At 37.3% G+C, this 21,919-nt stretch overlaps 1 protein-coding gene across 1 annotated transcript; it reads left to right on the forward strand.

Moving 5' to 3' along the window:
* The first annotated feature begins 324 nt into the window (after nt 1-324).
* Nucleotides 325-12,588, forward strand: LOC105445800. The gene is made up of 4 exons (XM_030993971.1): nt 325-848; nt 2,220-3,814; nt 4,268-4,785; nt 12,375-12,588. Exons 1-4 carry the CDS (start codon nt 545-547, stop codon nt 12,586-12,588), a joined length of 2,631 nt encoding a protein of 876 aa, XP_030849831.1. The 5' UTR covers nt 325-544.
* Nucleotides 12,589-21,919: the final 9,331 nt, after the last annotated feature.

Below are 21,919 nucleotides of genomic sequence, written 5' to 3' on the forward strand. Positions count from 1 at the left end.
AAGCCCCCCCCCCCCGTGTTGGAAGAGACAATATTATTACAAAGGAAACGAGTCACTTGTCAAAGTAAACGCGACACTTATCACAAATAAAAGGGGTCCTTCGTAAGAACGGGCACTTTTCAGGTACTTGAAAAGTGGAGCAGTATGACACCCCCCCCCCCCCCCCCTGGGAGCACTGCCTCTGGATATGCATAACGAAAAATGAAACCGGCAATGCTTAAAAGGCAGCAACTATGTTTATAGGCCATTACATGGACAGTAATGTCTTGTTTTCCATGGTTGTCTTTATTTTATCATCATAGTTTGGGGTTATTAAGGTTTCTAATTACCTATACCTTGATCGTCAAGACCCTACTTCTCTACAACAGTACTGATACTCTTAACATTTCAAAGCCCGCAATCTCGCATCCACACTGATAGAAGATAATTGCTACATATCCATGATGAATGCAGACCTGTTGACATACAACATTGAATTATTGTCCCACTCTAATGTTCATAATACGTTTCTTAAACTTTAATCTTGATTATTTTCTCCACAGGTATGGCGGCTCATGAAGGTATTGCCGATATTCTTCTCTCCAAGCTGGCTGAAGACATCGAGACGGGTGAGCAGATGGAGGCCCTAGGACGAACACTCGGATTCAGGGTCGCAGACATCAATAGATACACAGAGACCAATAGGATAGAAGGACGGGTGACTTGCAAGGGAACACGTGACATGCTGTTTGACTGGAGACAGACCGTGGAGCCCTGCGACCAGCATATCAGACTGAAACAAGGTCTCATTGACGCTAAGCTGGTCATGCTTGATAGTACATATCTCAAGAGGACACCGATTATTCCAGGTGGGTCTAATAGTGCCATGCAGAGTGCTTTAAATCACCTCTTATACCTGTACAAACAAATCGAAAACATGAAATTAGAATATATCCATTTCTGTCCAATGATACCCTATTCATATTATTTAGTCCATGGGTGATTGAGCACCAGGGTCTTTAAAAAGTGTTGTCAAAATCATACCAAGTTTGGCATGATAGATCGAATGTAGGTCAACCATATTGCACGCACTTTTTCGTTCTACTAACTTCATGTCTCATGGTAGCTAAATTTATCTCTGCCAACTTGTGAACTGCGCCATTTAACACAAGTAAAGTGCATATTGTGCTTTTCTCGAATAGCAAATTAAAGGTTACTAAACCCAAATGCAATAAAAACACATATTATGATGTTAGGTATTACAGAAATGTACAGTAAACTTTCATTTAACAATAACGTTCCAAATAAACTTAATCAATGTTATATAACTCAATAAAACGGGTTACCTGAAACAAGGGATGCGAAAGAAGTCATGATTATATTATAATCATAACGAAGAAGGTATCATAAATTTAGTTTGTAATTTGTATTTTTTGGGGTTCGATTAGATATTAATACTTTTTCATATCCACTGTTTATTAGTCAATGTAAATAAGTAAGCAACTGTTTTTTTAAACTGAGGTAACACACACATAATGGCTTTTTACCTACGTTTATTGCCTCAGCCTATACTTGGTACATGATAATTTTGACAATGATTTTTGAAAAGCCTGCTGCTTAATCATCCGCGGTAGTACAATTATGAACATGGTATTAATTACCATTTACCGTGTAATATGATTCAAGGTCAAATATGTTAAGATTTTTTATTTAGAAGCTACCAAAGTTGCGCACAATTTTATTAATCGAAATGTATGAAGTTGGTAAAGGACAGGGTCGTCTCAACTCATCATCTGTCTCTCTGTCGTCTCTATGACATTTTAGTCATTCCGTGTGTTGGAAAAAATGGGAAAGATGTATTATACATCACCGTAACACTATCGATTCTGTCAATTTGAAATGCCCTTGCGTCATTTACGTATAGGGATTGCAACTTAAAACAACTCAAAACGCTATTTAATATTAGTTTTCCGATTTCGTTTACAATTTCGCCAGACTGGTTCTCTTAATTTGTTTGCTTCATGTCAGAGCAGTTGGCTATTAAAGTTGGATTTTCCTCGCGTGTGTTTCCCGGCCTTTGCTTCAAGGGGAATGAGGAACATGTCTGAACAATGAGACCTGATGTATTAAAACAACAACATATTAAAAAATTTAACGAAACAAATTGGGTCGTGAGGAAAGGGGCTGAGATCATGGGAGTACAATACGTCACTTTGTCTCATATGCTTGCATCATTCCAGATATCTCCAGTAAGAAGATCTCGCCATCATTGACCGTTCAACGATGTCGCGAAAAGTTGGAGAATAAGTACCTTAATCAATTATGCAAAATTCCAATGAAACCGTGGGATAAAAGTGACTATGCTGAGTTCAAAGACATGCACACGGTTGTCACAATGGTGACGAAGGACGCTCGTGGACAAGACACGAAAAAAAAGGAAATACTCCAGGGTTCTGTTGCTGACATTTTCTCGACGAAAGTAAACGGAAGACTGCCAGCTCGAATCCTCATTTCGGCCCCAGCTGGACGAGGGAAGACCACGGCTGTTGCTAAGATGGCTTACGATTGGGTTCACAGAGAAAAGGGGTCAGCATTAGAACATCTGCCTCTTCTGTTTGTTGTGAAATTCCGAAACACAAGTAGGCGTACCTCGATCGGAGAAGCAATTAAGGACCAGCTGTTGAGTGATGTTGATGATCTCACACCAGAGGGCCTGGAGAATTTCATTAGAGAGAATCAGGGAATCTGTCACATCGTACTAGACGGACTAGATGAGTATGCCGGTATTTCTTCTTCAAACCGGAGCTCAGAGAGCAATATGGTCAGTGTCATCCGCTGGGAGGAATTTCCGGAGTGTCGGGTCCTTGTAACAACACGCCCTCACCTAGAGAACTTCTTCAATCAAGATGATCTTCCAACGGTATACACAAAGATGTGGATCGAAGGATTCTCGCAAGAGAGCTCACGAGAGTACATCGACAAGTTCTTTGCTTCGACTTTGAATCCTTGTCCTGGACATGGACATGGTCTGAAGGTTTACCTTGATGACCAACCACTGATTAATGAGCTTGTTAAAACACCTTTATTTTGTCTCATGGTCTGTCACTTATGGAGCGAGGGCATGTTGAACACTGAAACTGCAACTCAAACAGAATTATTAGACAGTGTGAATGATTTTCTGATGCACCATGCCAATGCCAAATCAAATTCAAAAGACAAAATAACAAAAGAAGAACTAATCGAAATCATTCGTAAACTGGGTAAGGTTGCTCTAGCTGGTCTAATAGACGACTCTAAAAAAATAGTTTTTACGCCCCATGATTTCCGAAAGATTCCTGCTATCCTTGATAGGGCATGTGCGCTTGGGTTGTTATCCAACATTACGATTCCAACGACAAGGCTCCCACAATCCCACAAGACCACTTCCACGACCATTGAGTTTTATCACAAACTCGTTCAGGAACACTCGGCTGGGAAATACCTAGCCGCTAAAACGAAGAAATATATGTTACGACTGAATATTTCTAAGTTAGACGGACTGCTGCGAAACATCAAAGCAAACATCGGTGACTATGAGAATCTCATCCGATTTGCTGCTGGCACAGATAACAGCCTTTGCATACGAATAATGGAGACGCTCCTTTCCAACCGCTTTTTGGATGAGAGTGAGCGATATCGCATTCTTCTGGACTGCTCATCAGAGACCAAGGGTACTGAAGGAAACGTGTCTTCGTTGGTTCAAAGATGTGTGAATGCAGAGAGTATTGTTCTGAAGTCACCGACTGTCTACACCGTCGTTGGGATGCAAAATCTTCCAAATCAACTTAAACGTCAGGTATGCGCATTTTCATCTCACAAAATATGTTTACAATAATGATTTCATAAAGATTGTTTACTTTTTCATTTCTCTGCTGCTACTATGAGTCAAATCGCTAATATATTTTGTGTAAATGTATTCTTATTCATAATTAACCGCATCGCGATAAATCATACTGCATGATACAACGATCAATACCGTGATACATAGTCATTATCATTCTATGTTTGCCCAACGACGGCCTCAAGCAAGATAATAAATGTTTTACTTATTAATGTAAAGGAGTAGGGGAGGGAGCTCCCGTTACTTACCGGATAATATTCTGAGAAAAGATCAAGCTATACAGTCTTGATTTTAATGATTACGGCAAAAAAAAAAAGGAGATCAACTAATTAATGTCATTTAATTCGTATAATCTGTCACTAAACTCTCTTTTGTTTTAATCTCTCTATCTTTCTATTTTTACACTAGGTTATGACTATAAAGTTCGAGGGATCTACTTTGACTACCGACGTGACGAGTGGACTATGGTGTTGCCTGGAATCATTTTCGATGCTACGTACTCTGACCATCTCAGACTCCTCTCTCAGTTTCCACCCATCTACCCATGAGCTTCCATCCGTCGAAAAGCTATCAGCCGAGAGAGTGACGTCACAAAGCTACGAAGGTCTGCTCTTATCGCTCCCTGGCTTGATACATATCGATATCACTATCGATGATGCAGAGAAAGACATACCTCAGATCACGGCTTGTCTTCGTCGGACCGGAGGACAGCAGCTCACACACATCGACCTTACAGCACCGCCATCACTACCATCAGAGAAGAAGAGTGTATCGAGAGAGACGATGAGAGGACTGGGTTTTCTGATCAGAGAACAAACCAAGAACCTGCAGTGGCTGCGTCTGGGATGGGTGAAGTGCACAGACGAGGAAGACTTGGTTGACCTCATCGAGTGCTGCAGAGGGGTGAAGACGATGTCATACGTGGGGTAGGTTCTTGTTCAAATCTAGTAGGCCCTATAAAATATATTAAAATCCCACTAGATTATTTTATTCAGTTACTCTGCAGTAGTAAAGCATAATGATGCAAAGGTTAAAACGTGGGTGTAATTTCCAAGTCTTTGACTGAAAATTATGATGGGTTTTGTTTGATTATCGCTCTCAATTCTTATTTTGTAATTTGACTAGGGTCTAAAAAAGTTAGTCACTAGCAATGAATACAGTTTGAATGCCTCACGATCCCCCCCCCCCCCCCCCCTGCCGGAGGTTGATTTATCGTCTAAAATTAGTTTCGGTTTTAAATATCTTCAGGCCCGTAGCCAGAGTTTGTTTTTGTTTTTTTTGTTTTTGTTTTTTGTTTTGTTTTTTTGTTTTTTTTTTGTTTTTTTTGTTTGTTTGTTTGTTTTTTTTTTTTGGGGGGGGGGGGGGGGTTGGTCACATAGACCTAGATATACATGTAAATGATTGACGTCCTGGGGAGGGGTCTAACAAAGTTCAACCAAGCACCCCCCCCCCTCCCGTGGCTTCGTGCCTGAATATCTTTGAAAATATATTTTTTATTAAAGGCTGAATCACTTTTGCCTTTAAACTGATGCTCGTGAGCTGTTTCATCGAATCTAATTTAAGCTAGAATCGATTTTTGATAAATTTTAGGTTAAATGTAAAGGGCTCTTCATGTGATCAAGGCTAATCGATGTTAGGTCGACCACAAAAAATGCGTCGCTAAACTACTGCAAGAGAAGTCCTCAAAAAGTGAGTTAATTTCATTTTCTTCTAAAATATTCATTCTGTTGAAAACAAATTGTTATTTTGGAAGAAGGAAAGTATTCTTCTCATTTTTAACCGAACAATATTTTGAAAAAATATCAACGAATAATAGGGTCTAGCATTCCCCAACTGAGCTAAGTAAGAATAAGATTGACGAATTGCACCGGTTCATGCATTTCCGTCCCATTCATATAAATTCATGCATGTCCAACTCTAGGCCCCTACTTGTCTAATGACGTTGATTATTTGGTTAGTAAAGGTCCAAATTCATCAAGAAATATAGTTTATTCTTGCATTTGATAACAAATAAGTCAACCACGGCTTTATGAGTCATCGTGGTGTATGGTTGCTGATAAATTTAGTGGTAGGCCTAGTGCTTATAACTGAGATTTTGGCTAGGCCTATAGAACTTATATCTAGACTCTAGTCTAGATTTAGTAAGTACTTAGATTCCAAATCTAGACTCTAGGTCTACTTTGTTTTTCTTTTGCCGGTAGGCAGTGCGGTGGCCTTTGTTTTATATTGATAACCAGTTAACGAGATCATTGTGTTAACGTTAACATTTTATGAAAGAAAATTGGTCTCCACAGTTTCAGACCCAAGACCAAGTTAGATCTTGATTAAGATTAGGAATAAGATCTTAATGTAGATTTAGTCTAGGGTCTACATGATATTGCTAGATATTAGATATAGGGTAGATATATGTAGACCTAGTCTCTACACTGCACCTTTAGTGCAGGACTAACTAAGATATGTCAGAATTTAGAGTTAGTCCCTTAGTCCTAGATCTAGACTAGATTCTACTTGTAGATCTATTTGTGTGAGATCTAAATTAACAGGAGTTAGATCTAGTCTACATCTAACTGTAACAAGTTAGATTTTACACTAGATGTAAAATGTTATGTACAGTGGTAGGCTCATGTATTAAGCTCTATATTTTGTTTTTCTTCATTTCCTTTTTCTTTTAGAGTCAGAGATGGAGTGGACCTGGACTCTTGAGTCATATCCCAGAAATAGACCTCTAGTCTAAGTCTTCTCTCCAACCTTGTCTTCAACGTTTTGGACTAACTTTTCATCCTACCTCTGCCCAAGGGAAAGGGTTTGGATCTGCATAATGTAAGGTGTACTGCAAAATCCTATCATGCTAAGTGGCCTTTTGATGTGATTGTCTTAGCAAAGTTTGAACACCGACATTAAATAAGGGTGAGGATTTTTTTCTTCTTCATCTTCTAGACCTACCTAGAAATAAAGTACTAACTTGTTGTTGAGTTTATAGTTTATATATTTATTTATGATAAAGGGTTAAGATACCGGATATTGGATTTCACATTAACAAACTGAAAATTATGTGTTCTTAATCTAAGAGGAAGCCAACCATGACAGGTCAAAATCATTTTTACTAGATCAGCCAGATGTTGATCAATAGTGTACATAGAATAGGACAGCAGTTAAAGTATAAAGATGTGATTGAACAAACTCTAACAATCATATGCATGATCATGATGTAAGCTGCTATATGTTTGTAATATACCAGTTAAGGTATCTCTTTTCTTTCTATTCACCAGAGGGTAACTTTAATCAATCTTTTTTTTTTCCTTTTGGTTCAAGATCAGAGTAGTCTATCCAAGATTAAGATTAGACTGTTGTAGATGAAGATTACAAATGCAAGCTAAAGTTCAAGATCAACACATTCAAGATCAATTTGTTAAAGAAATGTTTGGGATCAAAATCAAAATCAAGATGAGTCCAAAATGTGTATCAAAAAAGGTTTCACGTTCCATAGTCCAATTGATGCAATTATCACATTTTCTAAAACTCTCAATTAGGTTTATAGTGACATAGTGGTTTGACCCAAATACATTTAAACTACAATTAGAATCACTGATGAAAATATACTTTTGTTCAGTTCAACACATTAATAGGTAAAGTGACATCTTTTTTCTGAGAAATTCATTTGCTCTCCGTATGGTATATGTATCTCTCTGTTTTAAATCTTAGGTAGCAAAGTAAAGAGCTCTGGCACCTACATGAACTGCAAACCCGTGGCATCTGGACTTTCATACCTAGGGTGTTTTCCATCTCTTCAAGTTAAAAAGGTAAGCGGTATCAGTTAACATAATTGAAAAAGTAAATACAGTTCTCATAGTCTGTGTTAGAAGTCTAACTCTGATCTTACCCGAGCTATTGTAGCATACATACACAAATGATTATTAATTTTTTTCTCCAAAGCCTTAATAAAAAAATTCATTATCTTTTCTAACTAAAACTGCCTTCATAACAATATTTTTAAAGCATATTTTGTATTCTTCTACTTTATTTATTTTCAAATCAAAGAAAATGACATGATCGGAAATACAAAAGTTGTAGATTTATTGAAACATTGCACTAGTATTGATTAATCTTTATATTACATAACTTTTATTTCCAAATTCTAGACTGCAGAACCTGAATCCCCTGCACATTATACTTCATAAGGAACATCAGCCAGCCTACAGATACAAGGTCCCTTGTCCAGCTTTAAGCAAGAGGGGCCACAATGCTAAACAGAGCGTGGACTGGTCGCTTTCTTATAATAACTACGATTTCCAGTGAATTAGATTTTTAAATGAATTCATCTAAAGATGTTAAAAGTGCTCTAGTCTGTGAACTACAATTTTGCCATCGAGTATGAGATGATCGGTTTGATAAAATTACATCAAGCCAGGTTTATACTTCCAAGAATTCTATTATTTTTAATATAATTTTAGAAAAAACAACAAAACTAATTACAGTTGAATGATAAAACTAAAGTCATAATCCATATTAAGTTAGCGCTGCTATTTCAGCCTGCACTTTCGAGAAATATTTTATTAAGGGTTGTTGCTGATTTTAAAATCTATGATTCTGTCATGGAGGTTTACTGTTTTTAAACTTACATAGACAAATCCGTTCATGGTGATGAATCTTAAAATATCAAATCGGAAATTTCAAAGGGGCAAATTAATCTGAGCAGCAGTGGATAAATTTGAGGGCCTATTTAGAACTCTCCCTAGAGGTTTTGTTGGCATGACCATGTGTTGATGATTACCTGTTAAAGCCTCAATTGAATATTTTTATTATTTGCCTAAGAACAGCATCAAAATAAACAACTGAATAATGTTACTGCAGTGAAAACATTTTGGCAGGAAATTATATCAACTCGGATTTATATTGTCCTAAGAAAATCACAAACTGCATGACCTCACATGAGAATGTGTATATGCCTTAGATTAACAACCATATAGGTAAGACCAATCTTTAGCACACATGTTATTCCTTTAATCTCCATCAAATTACACCGAGTAGACAGTGGCATTTATTAGCTGCAATGGCTTACAACTGGCTGTATGTCATGAAAGGATTTTTTCCAGGCGAGAAGGGAAATGTACTACTCAAAGGAAATGTACTACTCTAAGGTCAATTAGAGGTAGCCAAGCGTAGGATGCATTATTGCATACATTTACATTTAACACACACAGTATATTGGGGTTTTGATATGCATGATTTTTGGTTGGCTATTTAATGTAGAGATAAATAGAAATAGCTGGATACCAAGGAGGTTTTGAATGTGAAGGACCTGGAAAAGAAGGGTAAAGGGAAGTTGCTGTAGAATAATGGGAAGAACCCTTCAAGTCAGTGCTACGGTGCAGATGTTTAATGCACGAGGTAGTTTTATTTAGTGGCAGAAACATTATTCTTGAGAAAGACTTTTTACGTCTGGGCGAGATAAGCTGTCAAGTCGGCGGGGATTCTACGCAGTCTAGAGACTGGCCAAGCGACCAGGGAAGTCATCGACAGAGATCGAGATAAGCTGTCAGGTCGACGGGGATTCTACGCATTCTAGAGACTGGCCAAGCGACCAGGACCAGGAGGGACTCACGAGATGGAAGCTGCACTGTTACAAAGTTATGTTCCATTAAATTGTTTATGTGCTGTTGATTTTTTTTTGACGCCACGATTTGTTGGCTGAATATTAAACCTTTATTTAAACTTATACAATTGTGTTCTGATGTGGTTTTCTGATGAGGTAGCAGTGTAAATAATTAAAAAAAAGTCACTCACGTGACACTGTACTTCAATAGCAGTACTTTCATTTGTGTCATTGAAAATGTTGTTATTGTATCCCTTGAATTAATTTGCTATTGCTCAACATATACAAAGTGTAGATTTTCGTGCATTTAAGCAAAATAAAAACGATTATACTTTAAAGCCTGAAAAATCTGTGTATATTGTATTTTCTATTTAAGCAATGTACTGTTTTACATTTATAAAGAAAAAATGGAGTTGGGGAAAAGAATGAATGGATGAGATTGGACGCTAACGCATGGTAGTTATCATGAAATGATGTGATTCAATGATGGTGTGTTTGTTTGATGGGGAGTATTCAAATAACCTAGCAAAGCTTTTATATAGTTTTACTTTATTCATTTATTCCTTTGTTCCCTTTTTCTTTTCTAGTTTCCTTTTTTTGTGGGGGGGGGGGGGATGAAACGAGTTGAAATGGGAGTGTGGTTGTGTGTTAATGGGGGTGGGGGTGGGAGAGAGATAAATATAAATAGAATAAGGGCACAAATTAAAAAAAATATGGTAATTAATTGCCCCTAAATGGCAATTAATTTCGTAAAGAATTCTCAATTTTCCGATACATAACCAAATTGAAGTCGGCCATCGTTTACGCCTTTCAAGCAAATCAATGCTGAACATATCGGATTAATAGTAGGATATTTTTTTCGTCCGTTTTCTTTTGAACAGGGTTACTCTCTCAGTATTAAATGTCATTTCCTGAGAGGCCCTGGACAAATTATGTGTCAAAAATATAGAGGAAATTAAACAAAGTTTGAATACGTATTACCTATGATATCATGGATTATGTCTTTACGTTTTTTCAAACATTATATAAACATTTTTTTGTATAGATATTTGACCAGCTTAAGCAATATTACATATTTCCTTTCGAAACGAAGATAGATAATTAAAACGGGAAAGCTGAACTACTCGTTTAGTTTGTTACTCCTGAAAAGAACCATCTCTGGAATTTTAAAAGAAATGATACCATTTATCTTGAAATTTATTTTAAAGCTTTAATCTTTTTTTTTAAATTTCATTATGAAACATGTTTTAAAATCAAATACAATTTAAGGCCTTTAAAATTGATCCGATTAATTTTAATATCAATTTCAAGGCCTCATGAAACTTCCCCTGATCTATCCCCTTCCCTCTCCACCTCCCAGATTATTCAATTCAATTCAATTCAGAACTTTATTTCAGACTCAGCTGCACAAGGCAGTGGTCCATAAAACATATGTTACATATAGATAGGGATAATAGCGGAGTATGAACATGGTGAGTATAATAAAAACAAATCGTACAAATACTAAAGAATATAACAAACTAAAAACTATACTACGTATATACAATGTAACTGTAACATGTAACCTGTATCTGTAAAAATTGATAACAGAAGGCCTATAGCAATCTAACTCTAGTCTATGCTGTACCTGTAACTGCAATATTAAAATAAATATATGTATAACAAAGTGAAGTTGTAACTTAATTGTAATAATCTCTGCTCATTAACTAGAACAATTAATATACTAATAATAGATAACTAGATATTATAACAAGCAACAAGGACTATGGACTATACTGCAATCATAAGAGGCTGGATAATCCTTGGTAACATCTTGCAAAATATGATCAATTCCGAGGTGTAAGCAGGCTTTTAAGCCAAAATTTCCAGAGGCCCGATGTGTACCTAAGACTACTATACGAGGGGTTCACTAACATCTTTAAAATACTATTCTCAGAGACATCCACTCTCTGGATGAACTTATACATAAGATTTCGTAATACAGCCGAACAGACTGGAACATTCAACTCAGCAAACATTTGACTAGCACTAAAGTATCTAGGTACCCTAAGAAGCATTCTCATGGCATCATTATAGGCCACAGTAAGCCTGTGCAAACTGCTCTTCTTAAAATTACTCCACAGATGCGCTGTGTACAAAGGTGTACAGTATGCCCTAAATAATGCCACCTTCACGTCCGGAGAACACATATGAAATTTCCTAACGAGCATATTACCTTGAGCATATAATTTACGACACTGTCGGCTAATATCTTTATCATCACAAAGGTCCTCAGTAAAAAAAATGACCAAGATACATGACCTCTGTACATACATTGAGTTTAGCTCCACATAAATAAAAATCCGGGAATACCAATCTACGGTGTTCCTTACATCTAATTATTATAACATGACTCTTTTTTGCATTATATTTGACATCATTATCATATCCATAATCAGAACAAATCTTGAGCAAACTCTGCAACCCAGCAGTTGACGGGCTAATAATAACGAGGTCATCTGCATACATTAAATGATTGACTACTATACTGCCAACTACACAGCCTTTTTTTACAAGCATTCAAATTGTCGGATAGACCATCCATGTACAGGATGTGTATGTGTATGTTGTTGCTAATCATTAAATAAGGCCTACACAACTAAACCGTTCATGGAAAGAAAAAAAAATCAGATATATAAATCCCAACATGAAAATACTAATAGTATCATAGTTTACGCATTCTCTGTCTGTTTCTATTTTTTAATTTCTTAGTTCTTTGTATGTCTCTCTACTATATATTTTCCCCTCTCTCTCTTTCTCTATCTATCCCCCTTTTATCGCGCTCTTTCTTTCTCTCTCTCTATCTCTCTCTTTCTGATTTGTTCTCTTTACTCTAACAGCCAACTCACCTAATACCTCTATCACTCTGTTTTCTGAACATAGGTTACACCGCTGTGGAACAAGAGAGGGCGGCAGACTGGAATCCTATCTCAAAAGTCTTCAACCATCGTCAAGAGGCAACCTCTCTGTGTGGCTTCGTCATGTAAGTATTGCTCCACATTGTATGCACTTTACACTTTCACTATTTCTCATTTTCATCTGTATAACAACCGCTATGATTCTAATATTGTTTAGTATTGTCATTTTCTATATCTAATTTCTTAATATATTTACATGTTTAGGCCTATTTTATTTGTTAACATTTCCTTTCTGTTATATTTTTTCTGCAAAATTATTTTCTTCTGCTTCATTAGTTTTCAAACTTTTTCTTTTTCTTTTGAGTTCTCGTATCAGATTCTTTTGTTTCTGTCCCGGGTCGCTGTCTTTATTGTTGTTGATGATTGTTATCCCATTTCCTAGACACCAAATGCTCAACAGAATATCAAAACGTTGCTAAATGACTTAATTCATATTTCTTCTCTCCCATGTGTTCCTATAATGTTTTTTTACACGTACTTCACTGTTTCTTCTGTTATATTTGGACTTCAACATTTTATCAAATATTATCAAATATTTCATCAAATATTATCTTTGTTTTCGGTGTTGTTTCGATGGTACGATTTTTAGTATGATTTATTATCTTTATTCCTTGCATGAAATTGAGAAGGTTATTTCTTTAATCACTTCATTGCTGGCTCTTTTTCGAAGGGGGGGGGGGGGTTGCTACTATCGTTATACCATAAGCTCATTCACTTGATCTTAATTTGCTTTGTTTTTGTTCATTTTACATTTTACGTTTTTTCAGTTGTGCTACCACTCTTAAACCATTTCTTAATTGTACCATAGGTTATTTCTGTGTTTAATGTTGTATGCGTTTGAATATTGCCCCCTCCCCCATCTTGCTCTCCGTTTGTCTCTTTCTCTCTATTTGGGGCGTTCTTTATCTGCATCAGAGTCGGCGCTCAGGGGGAAGGGGGCACAATGCCGCTCTCTTTTTTCAAGAAAAGTGTTCATTTTTATTGTGCCGCTGTTCCTTTTTAATAATTGTCCCTTCCTCTTTTATAATGTCCCCTCATCAAATTTGCAAGGTGCCTTTTACTTTGACAAATGAACCTTTTCCTTTTTTATGAATTCCCCTTTCCCGTTTTTATAACTGCCCATTTTCATTTCTGATGTATGCCTTTTTTTACAACTGAATGAATGACTTATTGAGAACATTCCATGATCTTAATCATATAACTACCTTGACATGGATAACACTTACAATCATGCACGTGTTAACAAACAAATGTTTCAAATTGTCAAAAGGATTATATAGACCATGTAAATTATTCATCATTAATGAGAAAGAGAAGAAGCGAAAGGCAAAGAGGAGAAGAGAGCTAAGCAGAGCGACCGAGAAAGGAAAAGAGTTGGAGAGCAAGAGAGGTAGAAGAGGGTTGATAGGGGAGGGTAGGTACACTATAGATTAATTCATTGGTCATAGCTGTTATACATTACATATCTGTCTTTACACGGAATATAATGTATATAACAGGCGAGGTATTGTAACAGTTCTTGAATACTAAATAGGAATGAAATGAACATAATAGGGTGAAGGAAGAACAGGAATGTTAGAAGCGGAAAGAGGGAAACAAGCAAAGGAATAGAATGAGACAAAGGAGAAAGCGACAAGGGAGATAAATCTGGAGCGAGCGAGAGAGAGAGAGAAAAAATTTATTGGTTTATCATAGGATTAAATAGTTTGCTATGTTATTATTCATTCATAATTTTGCTACGTACAAAGAATATATAAACAAGATACATCAATGTAATATGAATTGTTCAAGTAATGTAACATTGAATTAGAGTTAAGAAGATAAATGGGGAGAAGGAGGGGAGGAGGAGAGGAAAAACAGAAAGGGGACAGGGGGAGGAGAACACTAGCAGAGGAATATGATGAGATTTAGAAGGATACAGAGGAAAAGTGAGAGGTATAGAAATAAAAGGGAAATAGAGGGGAAGAGAGAGGGTGAGCGAGATGGGGGAGGGAAGAAAGGGAAGGGGTTGAGAAAAGTTAGAAGTAAGAAAGATTGGGGACATGATGTATTTCTACGATACGATTCGACTGCAACTCATATAACTACTTCATCTTTACTTTTACAGACAATATTGAGCAGCTGTTACAAAATATGTGTTATAATCCTCTGCAACAATTGCGCAACCGTCTGAAAATCACTAAAACCCCGTAAATGAATTAAAATCGGACGATTTTTTTAAAACATTATGTTAAGTTATATATTTTTCGACCATGACAATTCATATAGGATCATCGGAGTTCAGGAATCTTCCATGCAGAGAAGAGAGAAGCGAAATGGAGAGAGAGGAGAGTTGAAGCGGTCTCATCGATACGGCCATGGGATTCCATGACATTTGCTCCGGCGACAATTGCTCCGCTGTAAATTTCATACACTAATCGAATGGCTAACTTCAACCCTGGATTCAACACTATACCCTACCCTAAACCTAACCCTAAACCTAACATAAAACTCTATTGAAACCCTAACCCTAACCCTACATCTTAGACGAAATAAAGCCCGGAGCAATTGTCGCAGGAGCAAATGTCGTGTCACCGGCCATGGGTGTCGATCCCGGGGGGATGGGGGGATATATCCCCCCAAAATATTTCATGGGGGGGGGGGGGGGGGGGGAGGTGGCCTGTACAATCACCCCCCAATAATTCACCTTAAAAAAAAATAATAATGAAGAGAAAAATTAATGATGAGAGCCCGATGAGAGTAGTTAAAGAGAAGGTTGAGTTCTGGAAAGAGGTGTAAAATAATTTGTGAGCGTAATAATTATTATTATGCAAGTGTGGAAGATCATCAGATAAGACATGTTCCCTGAAAAGCATGGCTCTTCAAATGCCTTTATATTCTAAATATGTCAGTAAAATCGTAAAACTCGGGGGGTAGGATTTTTACGCCACGTGTTCGTGTAGTCCCATATACATCATTCTGTGTACAGTGTTTGTAACTTTACCAAGACTTAGCCAAATTTCTTATCATTTTGATGATTCTAGAACCTTGCAATACACACAAATTCTTATATGCTAGATGACCAACCTTTTCTGGTCGATTCCACATCGTTTCTTTCACAATGCAATCGCATGACCAGAACTCAACTTCATCTCTAATGGTTATTACTCGCAAAATGACCATCAATATACACATTTTACTTTCTCATTTTCATAATACATATATATGTAAATAGAAAACGAAGTGAATGAGACAACCGTATTTGAGACAAGAATAAATTGAATTCTCGCTCATACGGCTTCATCAGGAATTGATGAATTTATTCAATTTATTCAATCAACAGCATCATAGAAATGCAGTGCGCCAAAAGCAAAGCCGCAGCGTTAAAAAGCAGCGAGCTACATGTTAAGCGCGAAGCGCAAAAGTGCAAAAAAGAAGTAGAGAGTGGGAGAGAGAGATAATGAGAGACAGAGAGGGTAATAGCGTTTTTTCATAATGCAAGTAAAGTAATAAAATATTGTATCATTGAAGAAAAAGACAGTTTTGTCCAAATGGCAGCATGTAGGAGACGAAACTTTCAGTTTGTTGCCTGATTCATACTCAGTATCTATTTTTTTTTTATCGATTTCATCCATTTCTTTGTATAATTTATATCTCTACATGTAAAACATTTGAAGAGCTATTTTCCGAAAGGAGCAAATCTTTTGATAGCAAATGGAGATAATGATATACATTTTCCTCTATTTACCTTGAAACAAATTATTAAACTAAATTACGAGAGAAATTATGAACACATGCATCTTTTAATAACAATTTTCCATAGACACCTGAAAAAAATCGGGTAAACAAAGAGTTCTTTCGTAAGTTACACACATGGATCTAGTCCCTCTTGAAAATAAGCTCTTTGTATGTACATAAACGGGCAATACAACAGAATACTCCAGTTCGATATTTTGGAGAAGGATTATTATGTCTCAACTTATTTTTGTTTTATTTAAAAAGCTGATGTAGGCATATGTATTGTATTCAAACGTAACAGGCATCAAATAGTTAGGGTGCTTTTGAAGGTTAGAATGATATTAAGTTTAAAGTTTTGTTTATAACACCGTTCCAATAAAAATGCACCTTCTAAGACTGGTTATAGTTTTTGGGAAAAAAATAGTGCTTTGGTGAGGGCCTTAGGGGAATATTATGCTTATATTTTAGAGCGTATCTGGTATGCTAAGTATATCTGGCAGGCACGTAGCCAGGGGGGCCGTGGGGGAAAAAACGCCGGCCAAAAAAAAAAAAAAAAAAAAAGAGAAAGAAGAAAGGTGAGGACGTAGGAAGAAAAAGGATTAAAGAGTCGAGAACGGTACAACGAATTGTGTTCTTTCTCTAATAATTTACTGAAACGTCAAAGCTTCCGCGCTTCGCGCGGGGGGGGGGGGGGGAAACTGAATTCAGATAAGGATTAAGAGTCGAGAACGGTACAACGAATCGTCTTCTTTCTATAATAATTTGATGAAAAGTCAAAGCTTCCGCGCTTCGCGCGGGAGGGGGGAAACTGAATTCAGACGAGGACTAAGAGTCGAGAATGGTACAACGAATCGTCTTCTTTCTTTAATAATTTAATGAAACGTCAGAGCTTCCACGCTTCGCAAGGGAGGGGTGAAAACTCTGTCTCCCTGCACCCCCCCCCCCCTAGGGAGCGCGCTCTGTAAGTGATTCGAGTGCTCACTACCGCTCCCTAAAATAAAATCCTGGCTACGCGCTTGATATCTGGGTGAAAAAAGAGATAATTTGATAGTTTGTTGTTTGGTAGTTGGAACGTAAGTTTTATGTTATGTTTTTATGAAACAGACAGTTTGTATGAGATCAAGAGTGGAAATTTTCTGTCATTTTGAGAACCAAATTGTGCATCAGCGATATTCTTTTAAATTGAATCGAGTATCCCGCAGAGAGGATTAAGTTGGTTTTAATAAAGAAGGAAGAGAGTCAAAATTAATGAAGAACCAAAAGGAAAATGTTTTTCATTTACTAATGAGAACTATGTTTTTTTTATTGTGATCTCCTTACACAGAATATTGAAATGGGTTTGTCACGATGAATGTTGTTTGGAGACATCAATATTCATTAATGTATGTTTCCATCACCAGGAAATAAAGAATTTTCTGTCTACATGAACCTTTCCTGGTTGCTTATTAATGCATTTGCCCACTGATAACATAATACTTTCACAAGTTGATATCCCTAACCATTGATTTTTTTTTGGTAATGTCTAAATTTCGTTTAAAAGTAGATGATGTCAGTCTGGTAAGCCTACACTGCAGGCAAGAGTCAGGACTAAAAGTTAGCATGTTATTAATTTTAGTACCACTCTTATATTCTCTGAAATGTTATCTTTATTGAGGGTGACTTGAAAATTTTAATAACTTGGAAGGGAGGGGGCGCAACCTGCCACACGCTTCTACCTCTTGGTTGCTTTGATCCATTGCCGAAAATATTTTAGCACCTATCATCCCCCCAATCACGGATACAAATCGACACCCATGGATACGGCAACGGACTTTGAATCACATGGTTCGCGGTTCGAGTCCCGCAGTAATCTACATTTGTCACTCTCCACCCAGGTGTTTTGGTACCCGGTCACGACTTTTTGTAACCTAACCTTACCATCCTACCGCTGCAAGAAACCTATACGTCATGCGCTACTCATTAATGTTAATGATACGCACGCACACATAATCTGATGCGATAATTTATCAAATAATGAGATTTTATTAACAAAATTACAAGTGCAAAGCAATGTTTACTTAAAATAAATGACATCACGAGAAAAAGGGAGGCTAACCGTAAACGAATGACTACCCAGGTCGAAACTTGTCCATAATCATTGCCACTCACTGGTTAGTCCGGAATCTGACCAACTTAATTTTGATCTCTACCACACCTCACCAACGCAAATATTCATATCTACAAATATTAATATGAAGCGCTAGGATGGCTAGGTTATGTTTACAAATGTCGCCACCCAGTCATACCGGTATAAAGCGAATGTTAATGTGGTTCGAGCTTGTATGAAATGGCGCCTAACATGAATTCTCCCCATGGAGCGGAGTGCAGTTGCGTACGCAAGATTCCACCCCCCCCCCCTTGTCCCTGTATACGCGCCTGCCGGAGCGTGTGCACTTTCATGTGCGGATTAGCAATTTAATACAATGACCGGGCTAATAATAATTACAGTGTATAAGCGATTTAATTAAGCGCTACAAGTGTGACTATTGAGGGTGAGATATAGAAATATTGTAAGATAAAAATATGTATTAAATACAATAAAGGGGATGACCCCTATTCCTCTTTAATAAGTGCCATTTTTCCTTCTGATAATCGCCCTTTGATAATTCCCCCTTTTTACTTACATTTCCCATTGTCCTTTACACAGTTTGCCATTTTACGGTCATCTAAAGAAGTATATTTGGTTTTAAACAATGTGAGCAGCTTGTTGATTGGTATCAAGTACCCTATTTCGACCACCACAATGAAAGGCAGTAAAGCCATTGACGGGGTTGGGTCAGAATGCCCCGCATTTCATAAGTACTCACTATGAATATGACTGACAAAGAAAGCGGACAAAATATACAGTTCCTCAGGTAGACAAAGGAACATCCCTTCACTGCTATTATGTAAAAATGTGTAGAACAGGTGTCACATGCATATTCACCTTTTTACATAATAGCAGTGAAGGGATGTTCCTTTGTCTACCTGAGGATCTGTATATTTTGTCCGCTTTCTTTGTCCGTGGTGTTCATAGTGACTGTGCCGTTTTTTGAAGTTTGCCCTTTCACACTAAAATAATTGCCCTTATAAACTACCATTACATATTCTCAGGCGCGTACGCAGGGGGGTTGGGGTTAACCCTCCCCCCTTGAGTTTCTTTTATGTGTATATTTTTCGGAACCCCCCCCCCCCCTTTTGAGTGTCGATTTTTAAAGAAAATTAATAAAAAATCCTAATGGATGACCTAAAAAAGATGACCTTACCCCCCCCCCCCCCCTGCTTATTCAGCGGCTGGCTGAGTCGTTGCTAAATTGTTGCGACCAAATAAAAAAAATATGTCCTCTTACCCCCCCCCCCCCCTCCCCTGAGCTCCACCCCTGGACCCCAAGCAAATTCACTCTCCACTCGCTACGCTCTACCTGATCATTAATACTTTAGCCCCCCCCCCCCCCTCTTTGAAAACGTTCCGCGGGGCATGCATGTAACATATAAGAGTGGTGGTGATGCAGATTTTTTTTTCTGCCCCCCCCCCACCCAAACGTTTTATTGCTCATTACGCCACTTGTCCCTCGCATTTCGCCCTCCCCCCCCCCCCCCCACCGGTCATGAAAAGAAATCGCCGCCCCTGATTATATCAATGCATAAAAGCTGTATTTTATCAAGTTAATGTAAGTTTTGTAGGTGCCCCTCTTTACCCTAAAGTGACCTTTTCTGTAAGTGCCCCCTTACTTTGAAAGACGCTCCACCGACCCTACTTTGTTTCATAACCGATTTCGGCTTTACTTATACAGGTCATGTTCTTTAGATCGCATTACAATAATTTGATCCGTCTTGTGCATCTTCTTTTTTAGTCTTTCTGTTATATGGGTGTCCTCGATTATGGTACCACACACTAATTTATAAAGTATTATATGTAATCATTGCTGAATAAAGCATTTTCTTTAGTCCTTGATTCTTTTCTACTAGCATTCGTTAGGTAAAGCAGTATCGTAGCTACTGGGGCAAAATTAGAAAGAGAGACAGAAAGAGAGAGAGAGAGAAGGCGATATAAAGAAATAAGAATGTAAAGGAGGATGAAGAGGATAAAGAAGAAGAAGAAGAAGATGATAATGATGATGATGAAAAAAGAACATTCCCTATTCTGCCCTTTTCAAAATTGTCCTTGTTAATTTGCAATTCATCAACCTGAGAGTGGTGTGAGCGCCCACCCCCTCACAATACTGCCACTTTCAGTGCCTAGACCCATGCTATACGTCATTGGAATGGGGCCGTGTGACGTCATATAATGCTTACTAATACTAAACATTATCTGTCTTATATTAACAATTATCATTATGAAATACGGGATTAGAAATAGTAATTTGCTTATCTTTCGATGTAATGACGTCTGAGCATGGCTTTCTTTCTTTTTCAGAATGATGTTACGAACTTAAGTTTCATGATGTTTGCTAACAACAAAATCTGGGTTCCATATAGCTCATAAGTCGTGTTCTACTTTCTGTAACAGGAATCATGATAACCTGGAAAGGAGGTTACCCATTACATTCTTTTCCGATTGGTCTTTATTCAACAGTCCCCAGCTGGAGGAAAAATTGAATTCGATGATGCATTTGGGAAAGATTTAATAATAATATACATCTTTACCTAGACACGAATGGGAAACAGATCAGGTTTTTTAAATAAAACTGACATTTATCAAGGAGGTTAGTGGGACAACCATCGGTATAAAAACACTTAAACTTTTGGTATTATCATAACTCTGAGGTAAAAAGTATATCTCATCATTTATATGTACATTTCAGTGAATATGTAAACAATACATCTCTATGTCGTTGAGTATTATTCTTCTTATCGTAATTCCATTATGTTTTCTCGTTCAGGATAGTCATGTGGTACATGAGTACTACATTCCCCCACACTGACTGAGCGACAATGCAGCTGACACAGTGCATTGGCTTGTAACTGACATCATTTGTTTCTTTTCACATTGGATGAGTTGAAGTGATGACTACACATTACCCGGTCAAGATGCCTTGCTGCATTGTCTCATACCTGATATATACCTGATCTACTTCCTGGTATTTGTTAACCCATTCCCTACTTGAACCCGGTTGTTTCTGTATTAAGGCTATGGGGGATATGTTCATTCAGTAGTCAACATGTTAACTTCCAGGAGAATTGAAGTTAGATTTGTTTCATCTTTCATGTTTAGATAAAGTAGGCTCCTGCTAACCAGCTTTATGCATTGGCATTGATAATCATGTTATTGAATGTAACGCATGCCTATTTTCCATCATCGTACTTGGAATATTTTCACTCCTTATTACAGTTTTTGAAATTATCTAAGCAGCATGTTTTTCATTTAAATATAGAAACATGTGTTGTTTGCACTTTTTATGAAACGAGTGCAATGACGATCACAATGTTCATACATGTATATACAAACCCAGCTGTTTGCTAAATGTTGTGAGAATTTTCGGAAACACACGAATTTGGGTTGTTTCCAGAGTTGAATATGGGTTAAGGTATACGTTTTATTTGTTTATATTTGTTTGGCCCTTTCAAAATAAATGAATATAACTTAAATCTGCAATGGGACTATTTCCCTAATTTTTGTACAAACATGATTCCTGTATGTGGGATGAATTTGATGACGAAATACTGCAGAAAATGCATGGTTATAGCTATAGCTATTGTGAATCTTTAAACCTATGTTATTTCACACGCCCTCAACGCTGGGTATCCCCCCCCCCCTCCATTCGATAGGGGGAG

This window comes from Strongylocentrotus purpuratus, unplaced genomic scaffold, assembly GCF_000002235.5.
Source record: "Strongylocentrotus purpuratus isolate Spur 01 unplaced genomic scaffold, Spur_5.0 spur5_scaffold_20, whole genome shotgun sequence".
Classification (NCBI taxonomy): domain Eukaryota; kingdom Metazoa; phylum Echinodermata; class Echinoidea; order Camarodonta; family Strongylocentrotidae; genus Strongylocentrotus; species Strongylocentrotus purpuratus.